This window comes from Spea bombifrons, chromosome 5 (genome assembly GCF_027358695.1).
Source record: "Spea bombifrons isolate aSpeBom1 chromosome 5, aSpeBom1.2.pri, whole genome shotgun sequence".
NCBI classification, from domain to species: domain Eukaryota; kingdom Metazoa; phylum Chordata; class Amphibia; order Anura; family Pelobatidae; genus Spea; species Spea bombifrons.
In genome coordinates, this window is record NC_071091.1 from 63,760,027 (window position 1) to 63,774,792 (window position 14,766).

Genomic DNA, 14,766 nt, shown 5'->3' on the forward strand with positions numbered 1-14,766 from the left:
CTATCAGTTAAAAAGGGGTAGTTGGCAGGTTTGGCCATTGAGAAGGGAGATATAAAATGGGTTAATCTGGAAGCACGGGTGGATCGTGGAGATCCTAATTAAGGAGGGTTAAAAGGGAGGAGAGAATGCGTTACGGCTAGAGAGAAGCTGGGTAAGTAAATGCCATCGCCTTGAACAAAATATTTCACCATCTTCTACGACTCTACTTAATGAGCAACCAACTTTAAGCTGCTGGATATACTGTCCCAATCCTGTCTGCCAATATAACCGATATAAGTAACACATTCATTCACATCTTAATAAATCGTGCACGGTGTGTTTAAATATCCGGGCTCGTGTACTGCCCTACAGCCAGATCGCGATACACACAACGCCGACCCCCAGGCAGATCGCGATACACACAACGCCGAGCACCCCCCCCTGCAGCGCCCATCAATGTAACGGATCGTACAATTACATTGTATCCGGTGCAGCTGTGCGGGGAGAGCCACGTGTGATGAGCATTTCCCGGGAACCGTCCTGATTTCTCCATGCAGAGAAGCAAGTGAGATGACTGTGAGTTCAGGGACATGCAGCGAATTAACTGCGAAAGTAGCTGTGGGGGAGAATGCATTCAATGAATATAAGGAGATCAATAGCACATGTGCCAAGGATCCAGCACTAGTGATAAAAACCTTGGGGCGCTAGTGACGTGGTATTTGCCCCTGCTTGTGTTTTATGGGCTCTTGTTTGTTTGTTTGTTTATTGAGATTGTTATATATATATATATATATATATATATATATATATATATATAACAATGTGTCGGTTAAACTTCACACATTTAGTTGTAAAAGCGCTATTCATGCTGTTTTCTGTGATTCCGATCAGCCAATCCACACGGGCAAATATACACTTTAATACTAATTGTGCAAATGAAACCTAGCACTTCCACATTTCCTCTCCTTTAACTGTGTGACGGATGCACCTTTAAAGTTCTGTGGAAAAGAAATGGTTTTATTTGAGCATTAAGTACATTGTAGAATTGGTTAGGAGAGCATTGATGAAAAATGTGTTTAGATGATTCCATTGTTTGATAATATCACTTTTGATATGTTTTTGAGTCTTTTTTTTATTTTTTGTAAATGTAGATACCTGGCTATAGAATATGGCAAAAATAATTGTATTTATGACTAGGCAATACTGATCGCATTAAATTATTTTAAATGATGCATACAGAAAACACATTGCTTATTATTTCATTAATGCCAAGTAATTTTGCGTTTCCAGACACGTCTTCTTTGTAAGATCCACAGCGCCCTCTAGTGTTTACTGGACTGTATTTACTCTTTAAAAATACACTTTTGCAGGAAGAAAAGCCACAAAGTGATAAACAGAGTGAAAACATGGACAACCCAACAGAATACTATGTACGTATATAACAAAAAGTTTTGTTTTTTCCAGCATGGGTTATTTTACTAGTACCAAGTAAGTGCTTCCTTTCAGTGTTTACGCTCCCCCTATCAAGATACCTCTTCTTTGCTGGCTCCTCCTAGACCTTCTTACTGCACTTTGTGTTAAATAACATTGGTATATTATTTGGCTTTTAGTCGTATTTAATTTTTTTTTATTTTTTTTATTCCATTTGGGGACCAATAAAGCGCCCAGTTTGCTGAACCGCCCCTCTTTTCTCACTCATTAAAGGTTGTTGTTCAAAGGGGCAGTCTAGTCCTTGATAGATAGATAGATAGAGATTATATATAATATATAATTATTTTTTTTAATTCATATTGGTGTACTGTTTTTTTGCATTGTTCTATTTTTCTCCTACCATGACGGTCTGTGCTTGAAACAGGAAATGCAAACAGGAGGCATACTTAATTACACTTCCTACACATGCTCTGAACAATGTTCAATGTTTTAAATATGCTTCCTTCTTTTAGTTAAGTTAGCTACGGAGAGGATAACACCCAAGTTTAATTTTCGAAGCGTAGTAGCTAAAGAATGGATGCACTGAACTGCATGCATTAAAATATTGAAATCCATGCAAAATGATCTGTGTGACTCCTTTTAATATACATATTTAAAAAAGGGGGAAAAAAGACTTTCCTGACGTAGAAGCTTAAGCTTTGCATCTGCCTTCTTAATTTTTATTATTTTTTCAGTTGGAAGCCTTAATCAGCGATGCTTTTAAAGGGAAAGGCTTCCAGAAAATAACTGAATTATTTGAAGATAAAATAGTGTGCTCTTCCCAAAGATACAGCAAGGTCCTCTTAAACCAGATGGACAGACTCATAAATAAGGCAAGTTTGTTGTAATAGTGAGATGTGATTTTGCTGGTTTGCAGAGGCAAGTTTGAAATGTTGTTTATATTTCATGATAGGAATTGGATCGCAATGAGTTCAAGCATGTCTCATTATTAATGAAGTGCATCCAGTATTTCTGCAAGAATGATTGCCAAGAAGGTTCAACACTGATTCAGCAAGGACTGGTTGCAAAGATAAGTGTACTTTTTGAAATCTTGTTAAATGTTTGTTTTTTGTTTCTCATATCCTATCATCATATTTATCATGTCCTATTTATATGTAATGACAATGAAAGTCTCTTATTCAATACTCAATATGCTATTCGATATTGGATCAAATTTTCTATAAAAATAGTCAATTATCTTGGGGGAGCATGGAGGTCTCTACCATTGTACACCATTTTTATAACAATACCTCTTTTATTTTAGTGACTCTGCGTGATACTTATTTTTTTTTTTTCCCATTACATGGTCTTATGGTTTGAAAGAACAATCGACTTTCTTAATATATCTGGAAAAAAAGATCCTTCCATATCTATTCTTGTAGAAGAATTTTATGATACAGCTCTGGTATGTTTTTCCATTTTTTTTTTGTTTATCCCAATTTACAGAGTATTTCTTCACCTAAAATCTGCCCCCTTTACAACAGTGCCTTTTGTTCATTTTCATCTGTACATTTTCTAGTTAGTGACCACAATTTCAATTCCATCTGTCTTTGGCTTAATTCTACAAAGAATATAAGATAAGGCATATTTATCATCTGCCGGTCCATCACCTGTTCTCTCATACAACAATAAAAGGTCGGGTTTTAAACTGACATACTTTTTTGTAATTTCTCTGGTTTCATATAAATTCCATGTATTTTAACGTGCTGACTGATCACCGGTGCACAATCATTCAAGGAATGCCTGATCAGGTGATCTGGACAGGTAGATGTCACTGTTGACACCCAGAAGTTCACTTTGGGATAAGAAAGCCTCAGCAGGGTCTTTCTCGACTTTGCTTGGTTCTCCAATTCCTCCCCCTGCTGGCTGATTGTAGTTATTATAATCTGCAATACAGGGCTGTGGAGCCCTGCTTGTTGATCACATTATCTGCACATACAGATCAGTAGGGGAGAGAGGAAAATAGTTTCACTCTCTTCTGGGAAAAAAAGAAATAATTAAAAAAAAAAAAAAAAAAAAAAAGAAACTGGGTAAAATATTAAATATAAATTAATTTGATTGGGAGCTCAGTAATGTCACCATGACATCACTGGCCTAAAAAATGTAAACGACATCCCCAAAGGGATCTCACGCCCTACTGCAAAACCCAAACAAAAAAAAAAATCACACACGCCCCCAACCTCTTTAAGTCAATAGAATTAAAATATATATGTAATATAGGGTGGTATGTAAAGCATGGATGTGGCCCTTTGGAACATAACATATATGTATGTGGGGTATGACTGTAATCAGGAGGTGTTGCTGAACATAAATTGGGTAATTGTTCAGCTGTATTTAACCTGTAAAGATAAGAGTGAAGTGTAATTATCCTACTAATATTGCTGGAGTACAATTTAAGCATCCAATGGCACTTGTTAAATTGTGCTATCCACAATGACTAGTCAATTCACAAATATCACAATACCAAAATATTACTCCTGTATCTCATAATGAATGTAAAAACTATTTCTGTGGCGGTGTGCATTTGCAGACTTGTGTTTGGTTGTTGGCACCTAAATGGAGAACTTGCCATCTGTCTTCTGACTGGGCTCTGCTATGCTCTTATAACCTATTGCTTTTAAAAGTGATCTTGTCTTCTATGCTCGCCACTAAGACTATGCAGTTCACCAGTGGGGATATTGCCTCATTCAGTGCATAAATGGGAAGATGCATGCTAGGCCGAGTTAATCCATTGATATACAGCTAGTTTTTTTTTTTTTTTTTTTTTTTTTTTTTTTTGAGTCTTGATAAAATTTGTGTGCTTCTATATTTTTGCCTCAGTACAGTTTGACTTTTGTCTTAATCATGAATTCATTTGTAAACCGTGACATCTATAGAATTTTTTTTCTTTGTTCTGTTTTGTTTTTTAGCTGGGTAGAAATGTTACCTGAGGTATCTGCTAAACTTAAATTTCTTACAGTATCACTATTTCTTAATACTTTTTTGTTTTATATCCTAGGTAATTTGTAAGAGTAACTGTGAAGATGGTGAGTTTTTCCTTTTTTTTAATGTTAAGTTACCCAAGAAGGGCATATTATTACATCTTTGTGTTTGCAATTGACCTTTTTCTAATTCTTTTACTCAGGAAAAAAACAGTTGCTGGATTCTTTTTTGTTTAGACTCGCCCTTGTTGTAACAGAAAAATGGCCTCCTTGCCATCTTCGTATAGAGGTGAGTGATGTATGTAAGTTTCTGCCCGGCCTATATGAATCAGCTGACTGCGTTGAAGGCCTTCTTCTGACGCCATGTTCCTGTTATCTACTAAACCCTGGTAAAGGCTCTGAGGACCTTAAACTGCGTATTGGATGGTACATCACGGGAAGAGAAGAAAAGGCTCCAGGCTTCTGAGGAGATGTGTGTGCTAACGTACGTATCATTTAGCAAGGGATATTTACGTTTTCTGTTCTACATCCTCTATTATTTCGCATCTGCTGCCTTCTACTTTTGCATATTTTGTCACACTTTTAAATGTTTCAGATCATACAACTAATTTTAATATTGGACAAAAACGCAAGTAAAAACAAAATGCAGTTGTTAGGTGATATAGGTTTTGTTTAACCCTTTATCTTCGTCATCTAAAAGCTGCATTTTTTTTTTTATTTGCGCATGTTGTATTTGACTTGTTTAATTTACCTGGATGATCTGATTTATATCTTTGCTTATTTGTCACATTTCAATGTCTCAGAAGTGGGCAAATACTTTTACAGCACTGTAAGTTACATTTCTACAAAGTGCCACCCTTTCATTTTCTGGCTGAGGAAATCTGTCAATGTCTCTGACTAAACCAAAGCACAGTCTTGTTGTTTTTTTTTTTTTTGTTTTTTTTTTCCTACACGCCGGTGGCCCAAACAAGAACTCTTGGGAGGTATGCTAATGTATTCTTAAAAAGTATATATTTATGGACTGGAGTGTCTTCATTAAATACATTTGTACAGTATTGGGGCCTATAACCAACAGTCTCCTGGGTTGTTGTTTTTTAAGGCATTTTGTGGTAGGCATTTATATCTGTGGTCAACATTTTTGTTTAACGTATTTTTTTTTCTAGGCAAGATTTAGCAAGAACAATATTAGAAGCTGGAGGTAAATTAATTCTGGTTTTGTTTTTTTTATTGTTGCCCTGAGACCACATGACAACAAAATATGTTACACGGAAGCTTGACACAGTAGCAAAATCCCATCACGCTTTAAGGGAAGCATGATGTTGTGGCATGTGTATAAGAGGTTTTTCTCGTGGGCATCTGTTATAGAATATATTTCTAGCTATATTTAGAAATCTATTTAAAATGAATGTTAAAATCCAATTCCAATGAATTTCCCTTATCTTATGTGCATTGATCGTACCTGCTTCCTTGTTACCTTTACAGTAATTGGGAGTAAATGTATCTTGTTGGCCTGGCATTGTTTGGAGGTAGTGTTGTGTTTAAAAGGACAGTCTAGTCTCACATACAGCCCCACCAATGAAGAATACATATTCAAATAATTTATAACATGCGTTCCTTAATCTGTTTTGGGGGAAAAAAGGAGAAGCGCCAGCTCTCCTGTGGTCCTATTTTCATGCCGCTTTTGACAGCTTGAAGGGGTGTGATACAATCAGTTGGAGAGCTTTTTGTGCATGCACGTGTCTTGGTGTTGGCACTATTGTATGCGGTCTCGGGCACTGGTGAGAGAACGCTATAGAGAAATGCAAAGCAGACTCCTTTGTGGTGGGCTTCACCGTGAGAAAGAGAAGGTAATGGTTAGCCCAAATTTTTCTACAACCAGTGCAGGTCAAAATAGCAGATTTTGTTTTTATTCACCATTTGTACAGCTCTAATAAGAGTGTAAAAAGGGCTAATATCCTTCTATCTAAATGGATTTTTTGTCTTTATGTGCATTCTCTGGGTCTCACATACTTTCAAGCAGTTTCTGTTGTATAAAGTGTTCTTGTCAATGTTCACAAATCTCACATTCCAGTATAGCTTCATAAGTTTAAATGTTTTTTATTTTAAGCAGAGAAGTAACCAATGCACTAATAATTTCCAGCGTGATCTGTTTTTTTTTTTTTTGTTTGTTTGTTTTCCTATGACATCTGGTGTTTTCTTCTCCCTTCTCCTGTGGAGATTATGACATCCAAGTTGCTATTTCCGAAGCACTGTGCAGGCTGATGGTGAAGAAGTGGCGGGATAACCTTGCTCTACGGTGGTTTGGTGACAGTTTTCTTGCTGATGCTTTCAAGGAAATTAAGGATAAATATTTTGAAACGGTAACTTGCATTTCTGCTACTTATTTTGTTTTGTCAGTTATGTTTAATTGAATGGCTGTGGAGTGAATAAGGCTGTGAATGCTCCCATGAACTCGGAAGATGGACTGTAATTCAGTGCCTGTCGTGCTCAAGTGGTGACTACCAGTGTAGTGACTATAAATGTTACAGGGTTTCATCTGGTAATCTGCCTCAAGTCATAGGGCATTAATGGATTATCCAAATGCCCTGAATGTGCGGCTGCAGTGCTATAATTAATAATCTGCCAAAACACAGCCTCTGGCCCGAAGACGCTACCAGCACTATGCAGGCTCAATAGAGTTTTTATGCAAAGATGGAGCATCCGTTTCCACTGCAAGGCATGCTGAGACACAGAGCAAAATGCAAACAGCAACAGCTTCACCAGGTATATACAGGCAGTGTGTGTACAGTCAATAATAGTGAAACTCCTTTAGACATCAAAACATACCACGCCACCAGCAATCATCCATACTTTGATGTATAACGTACTATGAACAAACACTAATCCAGACGGCAGCAGAAACAGTAAAAAGTTTCCAGGGACACAACACAATTGCACACAAAGGCGGCTCTCTGCAAGCTTGGTGTGTATGGCACTCCTTTGCCTATGATGAAAGGTCCTTGTACATGACAAGCGTGCAATTTGGAGCCCCGAGTGAAGCAGAAAACTGGTCAGTCAAGCCATCTCCAGGACAATGAGGGACACACCTGGGCCAGGATGGTAGAAATGTCATTGAGTAGAACCAGAACCTTCCTCTGGATGATAAGGTCTCAGAGGCTCTCCATAGTCCAATCAGAACATGGATCCCAAAGCACATGGTCTTTACACAATTTGCCATTGAATTTGCTGAATTCCCCCTGACTGGAGAACAGTGCATGTCATCCATGCACAGTGAGGTCTTTCTCTGCCTTCATCCTGCTTGCATGGTGATCCCCCTTATCTCAGGATTCTAATGCAAACAGCGAAGAACTATACAACAGGCAAAAATTGAGGTGAAATAAGGCAGCGCTGTCTTGTTTACAGAACAAACCCAAAATTGCTCGGTTATCCAGCTTTTAACCAACACCAGGTAGTAAATGTTTTGGTACAGAAGGTCAGTGTACGAGCAGAACGTCGCACCTATTTCAAGGCTTGCTGTTTGCATTTGTGACTTTTTGTGTAGCGTGCACAAAAAGTGTGAGTAGAACCCTACTTGCTGTATCGTACAGTCTTCAAGGAATGTGGAAGCCAATGCCCAAAGTGTAGTAGAACATAACTCACACGCAGCCATAAAAAAGCAGATCCAAAACCCCAAAGGGCCAGTATGAGTTGACTTGGGTGATAACTATTATTGCAACTATGCTTAACGTATGTTCTTTTTATCAAGAGACATGTGTGTATATATTTTACAGGATTGTAGAACATTTTTGAATAGCTTGAACAAAAGACTTCAAGACAAGAGTGGGTATGTTTTATTTATTTATATAAATATACTGAGAAACTCCAGAGAAAATTGAAACTGGGTCCTCTTTCCTAAAGTTAGGTTTTGGATGAATCTCAAATAAGGACTGGGTCTAGATAATAATAAATAATAATAATTGCCCCAGTCATGGTTGTTGTTTTGTTTGTTTTATATTTACACCTAGAATTAACAAATCTAGGATTCTGACAAGAATTTACTAATTAGACCTTCTAGCTTTATAGAATAACATTGTTTGGACAATATAGTAGAGAATTATGTGTGTTTAGCCTCCTCTGACCCAGAAAGCCATCCTGTGCCATACTTTAATACAGGTTTTAGTGATACATACTTGAAGTTTATTGGATATTTTTATTTGGCTGAGCTGATTTTCTGTGCAAAATATAAGTAACAATTAGAAATATATTTTCTCTGAATGGATAATCTACATCTGAGGAGATTGTTAGTTTTTCTTTTAGATGTCCGATAAAGCCAGTATATCACAATATCCTAAATCTAATGTCTTATTTTTCTTTCTGTTAACGTTGTAGGGTGTTCACATTTCCCTGTATTACTGCTTTTGCCGACTTGGATGAGGTACCGCACCTGTTTATATATCTGCTGATATTTATTGAGTAATTGGTGGCATTGTTCTCCTTAGTGATCTGCTCTCTAGCATGACAGGTGACCACCTTGAAGGTGAGCCTTTTAATGAGCGCTGGTAAACACTCTTTCGGCCTGCTCATTTATAAACGCAAATTTACTGTAGCTATACGCAAGGAAACTGTCCCCGACTTGTTTTTACATACATGTTTTGCATTTTGCTGCCTGGAAGAAAACTGTACAGATGCATTTGGTCTAGGACACCTATGACTCCTTTGAAATAACAAAGACAGGTCATGCATTTGGAAACGGTTCACAATTTCACATCGCCTCACTGGTTAATCTTGGCGGGCTTTGTGAAAATTCTAATCAAAAACGGCTCTGAACTACCATTAAGCCATAAAAGTCAATCTGTGAAATATCCACCCAAATGGAGTTTAAAATGTGCAAAGGGTCGAATTGGGCCTGCGTATTACAGAACTCAACTTCTATAAACTAGTAGATCAGTGAATATACCTCAAGACATGAATACAAATGCACCCACATGCATTATAAAATATATATATTTAAATAAATGAATGCCACAGTTCTTGAATGTTTGCATTTTTTATTTTTTGAACAGTTAGCAAAACCTCAGGATGAAAAACTAGAACAATTCTGGATTGATTTCAATGTTGGAAGTCAATGTGTTTCTTTTTATATAAATAACATGGAGGTAAGTATTCTGTGTTATAAAAAAGCAGCTAGGTGTTGCTTCATGTGGGTTGGTAACTTAAATATGTTTTCCTGCAGGGATCTCTTTGGGATTCTGTCCGATTAACGAGCGATGCTCTTACCAAGTACACCCTCCAAGGTACTGACATTTTTCTTAATCCTGCCCCCAGCAGGGGTTTTCATATCTGTGCACTTTTCCTATATGATGTATGGGTCACTTTTTTTGAATTTATATTCATTTGATACATCTGTGGACCATCATTTAGCATGAATAATATATTAAAATATAGAGGGAACTACAGATCTGCGATTTTTATAGGGATTGTGTCTACAGGTTAAGTGCTGCTGCTGCTGGGAAAAAACACAATTTACAAACGGTAACACCACAAGCGCAGTTTTTTTTATTTTTGTAGGTATACTAGAGATCCCTTTTGGGTCTTTGCATACCTCAGAAAACATTTTTTGCTTAGACCCCCCCCCCCGTTGCAGCTGATCAGTGTCTGCATTACCTGTGATCAGCCAGCAGAGGGTTGTGCTGATCACAGCAGAGTCTGCAGCAGGGACTTTGTGGAATCTCTTGTTTTTGGCAGCTGTAGAGTGCGCCACACTATTGCGTTCTAAGGGTCGTCAAGGACCCATTACTTAGAATGTAGAACGGAAAATGTTTTCCAAAGGTGACAGGCTTTCCGTGTGTATGTCTGCGTGCACAGGGCCGGACTGGGAATGACTAAACAGCCCTGGCACTTAAAAGCCGATGGTTGCCTAATGACGAAAGTGCAGTGACTGACTGCTGGATAAGACTGGGCACATGTGTGGCCAGCCGCACAGTGTAGCACCTGAGATGCTGTCAGCTGGGGTTTGTTGACCATTTGCCCTGTGTGCTAGATTGCCAGTCAGTGTGTGTGTGTGTGTATGTAGGAGTTTGTTCGTTCTTTCTTTAACCAAATCCCACTGTGAGCTGTCTGTTATGTTGCCATGTAATAAATACCATGTGTTATTTAAATTTTTTTTTAAAATGTTTTGTGCTTTAGAAATTGATGGCCAACAAGTTTTAAATATATACCTGAAGAATCCTCTAAAGATCAACAACAAGGATGTAACAAAAGTGAAGATCTATTTCAAACCAGAGCATGATATTAAGAGCGCAGTTCGTAGGGTATTTAATGAACAAGGAGAAGTGGCAAGTTTTACTTTTTTCTTTCATAAATCATATTCCCCAAATATTAAAATTGTTTTATGATTGTAAGAATGTTGCATTTACTGCTTTAGACGGATACCTGGCTTTGCCAGGGTGTAGAATAGCTGGCATTATAATCTAACGTATACCAAGATGGCGCATTCCGTCACTCAGTCTACATGCATGTGATGCTAGACAATATTTTGTAAGTCCTTCCTTTGGGACCTGATAGGCAGCCTTGCTGGCAGTTAAATGCTGGTTCTTCACACGGAGGTGGCACTGAGTTGGGAGAATAGGGTCTTCAGGAATACAGGCTGCAGAGCCGGTCCTGACCCTATCAGGCTTGCTCAATGCGGGAAAATTCAGTAATTAACTGTAGTCTTGGAATATATATATATATTAAATTGTATGATGCCAAAGGTTATATGCATAGTCTTAATGCAAACCTGACTGGATATTGGCAAATGTAAAATTTTGATCACTGTTCCTTTTTTCCTTTTATGCCCCCCCCCCCCATTTTCCCAACATTGATTGGGCTGGTAACACCCTTCCCCACTACTTTTTATCCTCTAGTTGCTAGTATTTTGTATTGGTTTGTAAACATATTGATCTCTGTCCCTAAGGTTTGCAGTCCACCCGCAAAAGAAAAGCAAGATGTGAACCCAGCAAATGAGAATACTAGTAAATTGTTTAAGGGTGGTAAGAACTGAATTTTTGTTTCCGAATTGTCAGGTATACATAATCGTTGTATTTGTTTGTTTTGTTTTATGTACCCCTTCCATCAATGTTAAATTGTTACCATTTTATATTTTTCTCTCAACAGTAAGAACAAAGAGTACAACTTTTGAGCAGTGGAAGACAGATCAAGAAAATGCTGAAAGAACAGAGTCTTTATCCGACATTCTCTTTTCCCAGACTAGTGGACATTCTTCAACAACTGTGAGATAATATACTATGCGCTTTTGAGATTTCTAGTGTCTTTTCTTCACTATTTATTTAACTGTTGTGTTGATGATTCTCTAAAGAATTACAGCTGCTGCTGTTATTGGTTCCATAACAGTTTAGGATGTGATTTCCATACCATCCCCCTCCCACCCCACTAAAGGAAAGATTAGCCAAACCCAACACCCTCATTTTATCCCTCGAGACATCTCTGTAGATCCCCAATGAATGTATCCTGCAAGAAGAGCTTGGTTACCTGTATAATGCATAGTCTTGTTGCGAACACGTTTTTATACGCTGTATAAGGTCAATTCAGCCTTTCATGTTTAATGTACCCACCGTTGCTGGTCCTTCATAATGAAGCCAAGCTGTTGAAACTCCAACTCTATTGCGGATTTTCCCTTTAGGTAATAGTAACTGCGTGTAGTAACTCTGTTGAAACATGATACTACTATAGGGAGTAAGATCAAATAATACTACTACTATGATAGTAATAATAGTTGGTCTAACTACCTATATTTATTTCTTCTTCAAGAAAGCCAGTTCTGGAGCAGTGACTGTTGAAAATATTCTAACTGATTCACATGAGACCTTCATAGGTAATGACCGCCATGTGACAATGCTGCCAAATTGACATAATAGTTGTCTATACATTTAGCACTCATTTAATTTGTATTATTTCACTTAACAAGAGTCTGTTCCGCTTCAAGCGGTTATCCCCTTTGCTGAAGAGCAAGCTCCTACATCAGAGGCCCTGGAGGATAGCAGGTGAGGGGTTTTACTTGTTAACATTAACGCTGTATACATTTTTAAAAACAAACAATACATGCATAACTTCAAGAACTGTGCACGGCACCTTGAATGCACACATCCACAGTAAACTGACACAAAATAAGAGGAAAATGTTTTTTACTGTAACAATTGTATTTTGTTTTAATTCTGTATGTTTGTTTTAAATTTGCTTGAGCAAGGGACAAAAGGAATAGCCACTGTTTAAAGTAGACATGAATATGGTGAATCTTCTTGATTACAAAATTCTAACTAGCTGGGGAGGGAGGAGGGGGCACAGTTGGCCTTGGGTTACATTAAATTTAACCATGAACACTATATGACACCAGTATGCGGATACTTGACCAGTGGGACAATTGTCCTCCCCCTCGAGAAAGGCGCCGGCATGCTGCAAGAGTATGGAGTCCTGGAGTTACTGCTTTTATCTTCTCGGTAGTAGCGCTGCAGTGGGCTGAGGCTTCACAGCTTGAGTAGCACGTATGTTTTACTAGGTATGTTGGCGTGTGTGTGTGGATGTACCGTTCCCAAGGTCAGGCTCAGGATCCACCACTGCAATCACACCTATATGAGCTTGGATATTCCTTTCCAAAACCATGGGCCTTTACAGCTGTAACAGCCTCCAGCAGTCCTTCCACAAGATTTTGGAGTGTGCCTGTGGGAATTTGTGGCCATTCAGCAAAACGAGCATTTGTGAGATCAAGCCACTGACCTTGGACAAGAAGGCCTGGCTCACAATTGGCGTGAGCTCACCATGCATGGTGATCTTTGGCTTAGGTGCAGCTGCTTGGCCATGGAAACTCATTCCATGAAGCGCTTGACGCACAGTGCATTTGCTGATGTTGCTTCCAGAGGCAGTTTGCAACTCTGTAGTGCGTGATCTAGTAAATGACAGTGCCGCATTTAAAGTTATGGAGGGCTTCAGTGTGATCCATGGTACTGCAACGTTTGTCAATGGAGATGTCATGCATGTGCACTTGAGTTGATGCACCTGTTAACAACTGTGGCAGAAACAACTAAACTTAATTAGGAGGGGTGTCCACATGCTTTGGTCATATAGTGTAGCTAATAATTAAATCTTACTGACTGGTGAAAAAAATAATCTAATTATAGCAAATCACATTAATTAAATTTTTTTAAAATATGTGACTGCTTGAAATGGTTCTGAACTTGCTCAACAATTGGTCTTTTTCTAGAAATTTAATCTTAGATGATTCTGCAGATGTTTTGGAGGTTCCCACAAAGGTATTTTTCTTTTCTCTCACTTTTTCCCCAGGTGTCTTTTCTTTTTTTATTTTTTCTATTTTTTTTATTTTTTTTTAATATTTTTTTGCCATGCTCTCCAGGTAAATAAAATTTTATTTATTTTTTTTTTAAAGCCACTTGTGTTTTTCGTAAAAAATGAAACAAATCCAACTGAGTAAGGCCTAACTTACACTACTGCACCAGCAGCCTGGCCCAATCTATTTTAGATAATCTGGCATCCTCTGGGGGTGATTGAAGCTCAATGGCAGGGCTGGGTTAACAGTGGAGCATACTGCTCCAGGGCCCCCGGGTGTTCTGATGGGTCCATACCTCTTGCCTATCCCACGAAGAGGTGATCCTCCTTCACTGACCCCGAGTGCCCCGAAATGACATCACTTATCGGCGTGCAGTGTCGGTGAGGGAGGATGATTGCTCCACAGCGCAGAACACGATTGGATCCCTGCTTAGTGAGTGATGCTATCCTCTTCATTAAAATGTATAGATCTCTAATTCCTAATCACTGTTGTAATATATTGGGTGACATACTTTTTGAGTGAAATGTTGTGGTTTTGGGTAGGGAAAAAGCATCCTATCAGGTGGCTTTGATGGCCCTGTTCTACCTATTCTCAATTAGCAAAATTTTTTTTAAAAAAATCCTTATAGCATAAGAAACATGATCCCCACTAGGGAGTGCTCTGATCCTGTAGCATTATACCTCTTTCAATAAATCCATTTTGGAACCAATATTTTTTTTTTTACGGTGATGCCTATGCTCTTAGGTTTGATGGCCATTTTGCCATACCAACGGTAAAAAAAAAAAAAAAAAGCTTATAAATACGTGGTTCTGTTTTTTTAATGTTCTCAAAATTGTGAGAAAACGGATAAGCTGAAATTCACTTGTTTGGCATGATAGAACACTCACTAGTTTGTGTGGGCATTTTTAATAAAGAAAAATAAATTTTCATTAAGTATATATGCTCCGTTTTTTTGTAAGGTCTTTTCTTTTTACCTGTATCTTGAATTTTTAGGACTCTGAGCCACATTCACGACCGATGAAAGAGGACATCCTAGATGAGCAGACAACCAAAAAGTATGATATAAGTATATATTTT

General features: G+C 38.1%; 1 protein-coding gene across 1 annotated transcript in view; it reads left to right on the forward strand.

The window, feature by feature from the left end:
• Positions 1-1,377: 1,377 nt before the first annotated feature.
• The window catches only part of SYCP2L (synaptonemal complex protein 2 like), a 33,077-nt gene continuing 19,688 nt past the window's right edge, over positions 1,378-14,766 (forward strand). Inside the window, exons 1-20 of the mRNA XM_053467842.1 lie at positions 1,378-1,409; positions 2,145-2,282; positions 2,363-2,479; positions 2,753-2,854; positions 4,448-4,475; positions 4,574-4,659; positions 4,766-4,854; positions 5,534-5,568; positions 6,588-6,730; positions 8,141-8,193; positions 8,739-8,784; positions 9,413-9,505; positions 9,583-9,643; positions 10,536-10,684; positions 11,305-11,380; positions 11,505-11,620; positions 12,159-12,222; positions 12,316-12,391; positions 13,606-13,654; positions 14,683-14,744. Coding sequence (XP_053323817.1) covers positions 1,386-1,409; positions 2,145-2,282; positions 2,363-2,479; positions 2,753-2,854; positions 4,448-4,475; positions 4,574-4,659; positions 4,766-4,854; positions 5,534-5,568; positions 6,588-6,730; positions 8,141-8,193; positions 8,739-8,784; positions 9,413-9,505; positions 9,583-9,643; positions 10,536-10,684; positions 11,305-11,380; positions 11,505-11,620; positions 12,159-12,222; positions 12,316-12,391; positions 13,606-13,654; positions 14,683-14,744 — 1,607 coding nt within the window. The 5' untranslated portion in view covers positions 1,378-1,385. The remainder of the gene's footprint in view (positions 1,410-2,144; positions 2,283-2,362; positions 2,480-2,752; positions 2,855-4,447; positions 4,476-4,573; positions 4,660-4,765; positions 4,855-5,533; positions 5,569-6,587; positions 6,731-8,140; positions 8,194-8,738; positions 8,785-9,412; positions 9,506-9,582; positions 9,644-10,535; positions 10,685-11,304; positions 11,381-11,504; positions 11,621-12,158; positions 12,223-12,315; positions 12,392-13,605; positions 13,655-14,682; positions 14,745-14,766) is intronic.